The sequence below is a fragment of the Elephantulus edwardii genome, unplaced genomic scaffold (genome assembly GCF_000299155.1).
Source record: "Elephantulus edwardii isolate Elephantulus edwardi_28Jun2011 unplaced genomic scaffold, EleEdw1.0 scaffold00039, whole genome shotgun sequence".
Lineage (NCBI taxonomy): Eukaryota > Metazoa > Chordata > Mammalia > Macroscelidea > Macroscelididae > Elephantulus > Elephantulus edwardii.
In genome coordinates this window covers 18,670,154-18,674,056 of record NW_006399789.1, presented here as the reverse complement: position 1 = coordinate 18,674,056, position 3,903 = coordinate 18,670,154, and the positions used below count along the sequence as shown (strand labels likewise).

Sequence of the window (3,903 nt, the reverse complement as noted above, 5' to 3'; positions counted from 1 at the left end):
TGGAATCCCAAAATCTCTGTAGATGTTCATTGAAATGAAAAATAAACAACCTAAATTTAAAAAAAAATGTTATGCTGCTAATAAATAGAAAAGAGGGAGTTTTTGGCATGAATTTTAACTCTAAATGTTCTCACTGATTTTCAGAGTATAGTTCTCAGTTTGCTTTAAGTACATAACAAATCTGTGTAAGTGCTTTGTCCTTCTTTCTTTCCCTTAATGTTCATATGTCTTTGTTATGTGGTGTAATCCCAAGGATACCTGAGGCAGTAGCCCGGACTTACTGTCTTGTTGTTGGGCTGGGTGGTTGCAGAGCTGCAGAAGGTCTTCTGAAGAAAGTGAAGAAGCTGTTTGGAGAGTCTCGGGGCAAAAATGAAGAAATGGAGCAGGATATCCGCGAGAAACTTGCTGACTACAACAGCAAAATTGACGATGCTTGGGACCTGTTGAGAGAAGCCACAGATAAAATCAGGGAAGCGAATGCCTTGTCTGAGGCAAACCTGAAAAACATGACAGCTTTGGAGGTGAGTCCTTGGGCTGCTGTCATTAGAATCTGGGAGGGCAGGGACAGGGCTGGGCTACTGTCATGCCTAGAAGCTGTCTTCACATTTAAAAGGTCAGGAATGATACCCTGGTAAAGAGACCTTTAAGAGCTAACCCCTCAAAAAAGATCTTTTTTTTTTTTGGAAATTTTTATTATTATTATTAATTTTTATGAAAATTTACAGAGATTTTGGATTTCCGGTCATTCATTGTTGCACTTTCTCCCTGCCTATCCCTCCCCTCCAGTTCGTTCCTTTCTTGGAAAAGTAAAAGAAAAAAGATCTCTCTTTTTTTGATCCTCATTTTCTATTGCCCACTGAATGAAATAAAATGTCTACACATGTTTGAAGATTTCTAAGGACAGTGAGAAAGAGTTGAAAGAACTCTTTACTGTATGTCAAGGAACCTTAGTCTTTTTCTCTGTTTTGCTTTGTTGTGGTTTGTTTGGGGTTTTGTTTTAGCTTTCTTTACATGAATTGCATTAAACTTTAAGAAAAAAATTGTTTTCCACTCAAGCATATTTTGCTTGATGACATTAATGATACTCCCCACATTACCAGAGTACTCCTTCTGCTTCCTCTGTGTCATTCCAGTTCCCATTCTTCCTTCCATCCTCTCCCCTCCTGTCTTCTGAGCTTATTCCTGGGAAACAGCTTCCCTTTTACTCTTCTCTGGTAATTTTGCCTCCCTGGTGTTTTCACTTTATTACCAGTCCTTGGAGAAGGACATCATGCTCGGAAGGGTGGAGGGACAGCACAGGAGAGGAAGACACCAGATGAGATGGATTTATGCAGTAACTGAGGTAATGGGAGTAGGTGAGACTGGCTGAGGACAGGACAGGCTTTAGAGCTGCTGTGCACAAGGTCACTAGGAGTTGCACGTGACTCAACAGAACAAAAGAACAGGTTTGTCAATAATTTGTCTCAGAATGGAGCCACAGGAGTGACTTGTGTGCCAGGCTCGAAGGGGAATTTAGGACGATGGTCTCAGGAATTCCACCCCTCGCTACTGGACAAGCAAATTTGGCTACTTTTACCATTTTGAGCTTAGTTGCATATTTTTGTCCCATCCTGCCCAGGCCCCTTTCCTGTGATTCCTTTCCATGTGCGCAGGACCCATCTAGTTCTTTGGATCTCAGGGCAGCAGACATTGAAGTTCACATGGTTCGTTAGTCTGTGAGACTAATTGTTTCTATGCATCTTTGATTTTCTTCTTCACTTTTCCTTCTACTGGACATGGTGAGGTCCATAGTCAGAGTTTAGATGATTACTTGAATGCTTTTAAGACCCTGGTAATTAGTAAACAAAGTTTAAACCTACGCCAAAACAACTAGTCTTCATATCTTTTGAGCCATTGATCCTGAGACCCTAGGGTTAACAACTAATTTAGACTACTTGGTTATAGCTATGTTTCCATACTTTATACTCTGTTTGTTTTGCTATATATGTTGTTGTTGTGAAGCACTGTCATGCCAGAATCAACTCATAGCTGACCTTCCAGTAGGTTTTCAGAGGCAGTGACTCACATGTAAAAAGATTCCCCATCTATCTCCTTTGAAGGTTGGGTTAGAACCATGAGCCTTTGAGTTGGCAGCACAACTTCTTATCACTAAGCTCATAGCTATGCTTAAAGTATATAAATATATGCATGCGGGAGTATTATTTGTCAAATATCTGTAGGGTCATGGGCGTAGGCCCTTTTTATCGGACCATACTTGCAATCTTACCCATGTATCCACTTGCAGATTGATGTCTCTTATTTGTGATAATGCAGACTTGTGTATTGAATAGCTTTTAGTTTTGCTCTTTGTGTTCCTTGTGCACCTCTCCAGGATCTGTCCTTCTTCAGTGGATGGTGCTGACCATCCCCTTTATTAGATATTGGCTTTCCCTCTCCCTTGATAAGTGTCTGATTATTTCCCTCCATTATAATCCATGTTAAACACCAAAGTTTTTTCTCCTCTGAGTATAATATTTCTGTGGGTTTTTAAAATAGTGACATAAGTCAATGGACCTTTGTCTGAATGAAAATTGTTTCATTAGTTGGAAATACACGTTTAGGCAAGTCATATAACGTCTGTATCAATTCCCCAATTGTGAAAGGAATATATTTTACTGGAGTACATCTAGTGTATCTTCAACTATGAATACAATATGATTTTACAATTTATTGAACCTACACTACAAGCCATGTTTCAGAGATGTGGGGAAACCAAAAACCCCAGGAGATGCCATTTTCAAATGGCATGTGGGACATGAGAAGCAGTTCATTGAATGAGCAGAGCTTGGGGAAATTAGATTCCCTTTTCTCTTTGCAGTATGTTTTGAAAAGGATATTTTTAAAGGGCTAAAATTATTAAATCAAGGCTGAGTTATTCTCTCCTTTTCCTCAAAGAAAGACAAGTTACTTCTCTAACAAATAATGGACAGATTTACCCCAGTGCTGATGCTACTAGTACTAACACAGTTTTTCCAGTTCTTTCTTTTTATTTTCTCGGTTTCTTTCTTAATATTGCACATGACAAATTGATTTATTCATCCCAAGAGTTACCTCTTCACATAAGAGAGCACAAGCTTGTGATGTTTTAAAAAACAGCAATAACTTTTTCCACAGGGATTAGGTTATCTTGACTATATCCAGTGTGTCAGAACAGCACACATCTGAAAGCAACAGTGGATCTACATCTCATCGAATATATGATTTCACTTCCAGCACTAACTGGCCTCTCTCTGGCATGTAGTATACTCTCAAGAAATTATTGTGGAATGACAATTACTTTTTTAAAAGTGTGGATTTCCCCCTACCCCCAGCTTCTCATTTTTTTTTTCATTTTCGTTTGGATTAAGAGGCTAGAAGATCAATTAATTTTTTCAAGTTGTGTGGGAATTTCCCCTCAGGCTTCCTCTCCTGGGATTTAGCCTTGTCATTTCAGTGGAAGATTGAGGAGGCTCAATAAAAAAAAAGAAAAAGACAAAACCCCCCACGTATCTAATCTTAACCAATTTGGAGTCTACTGGCGTGCTGGCAATATTAAAGAAAAAGCACTGCCTGGTAAGAGAGGATCCTGAGCTGCTGTCATATCACACTGACTCTAGAATGACTGATCCCGCTTGATGACAAACAGACAATGTAACTTGCATGGAGGTGCATCTCTCCATCTTATGGCAACAGTTTAAGGGATTAAAGCACCTGTGTAGAAAGCATAACAAGCATGTGAGAAGGATTTCAGGAAAAGTTATAGGGGCCCAGCAAATGGTGCTTTCCACTATAACTTCCTATTTTTGTTGTTGTTATGTGCCGTCGAGTCATTTGCGACTCCTAGCGACCCTATGTACAACAGCCCTAAACCCTGCTCTATCCTGC

General features: G+C 39.6%; 1 protein-coding gene across 1 annotated transcript in view; it reads left to right on the top strand.

Moving 5' to 3' along the window:
• LAMA2 (laminin, alpha 2) overlaps positions 1-3,903 on the top strand; it is a 746,602-nt gene that overhangs the window by 533,764 nt on the left and 208,935 nt on the right. Inside the window, exon 37 of the mRNA XM_006885032.1 lies at positions 311-521. Within this exon, the coding sequence (XP_006885094.1) occupies positions 311-521 (211 nt within the window). The remainder of the gene's footprint in view (positions 1-310; positions 522-3,903) is intronic.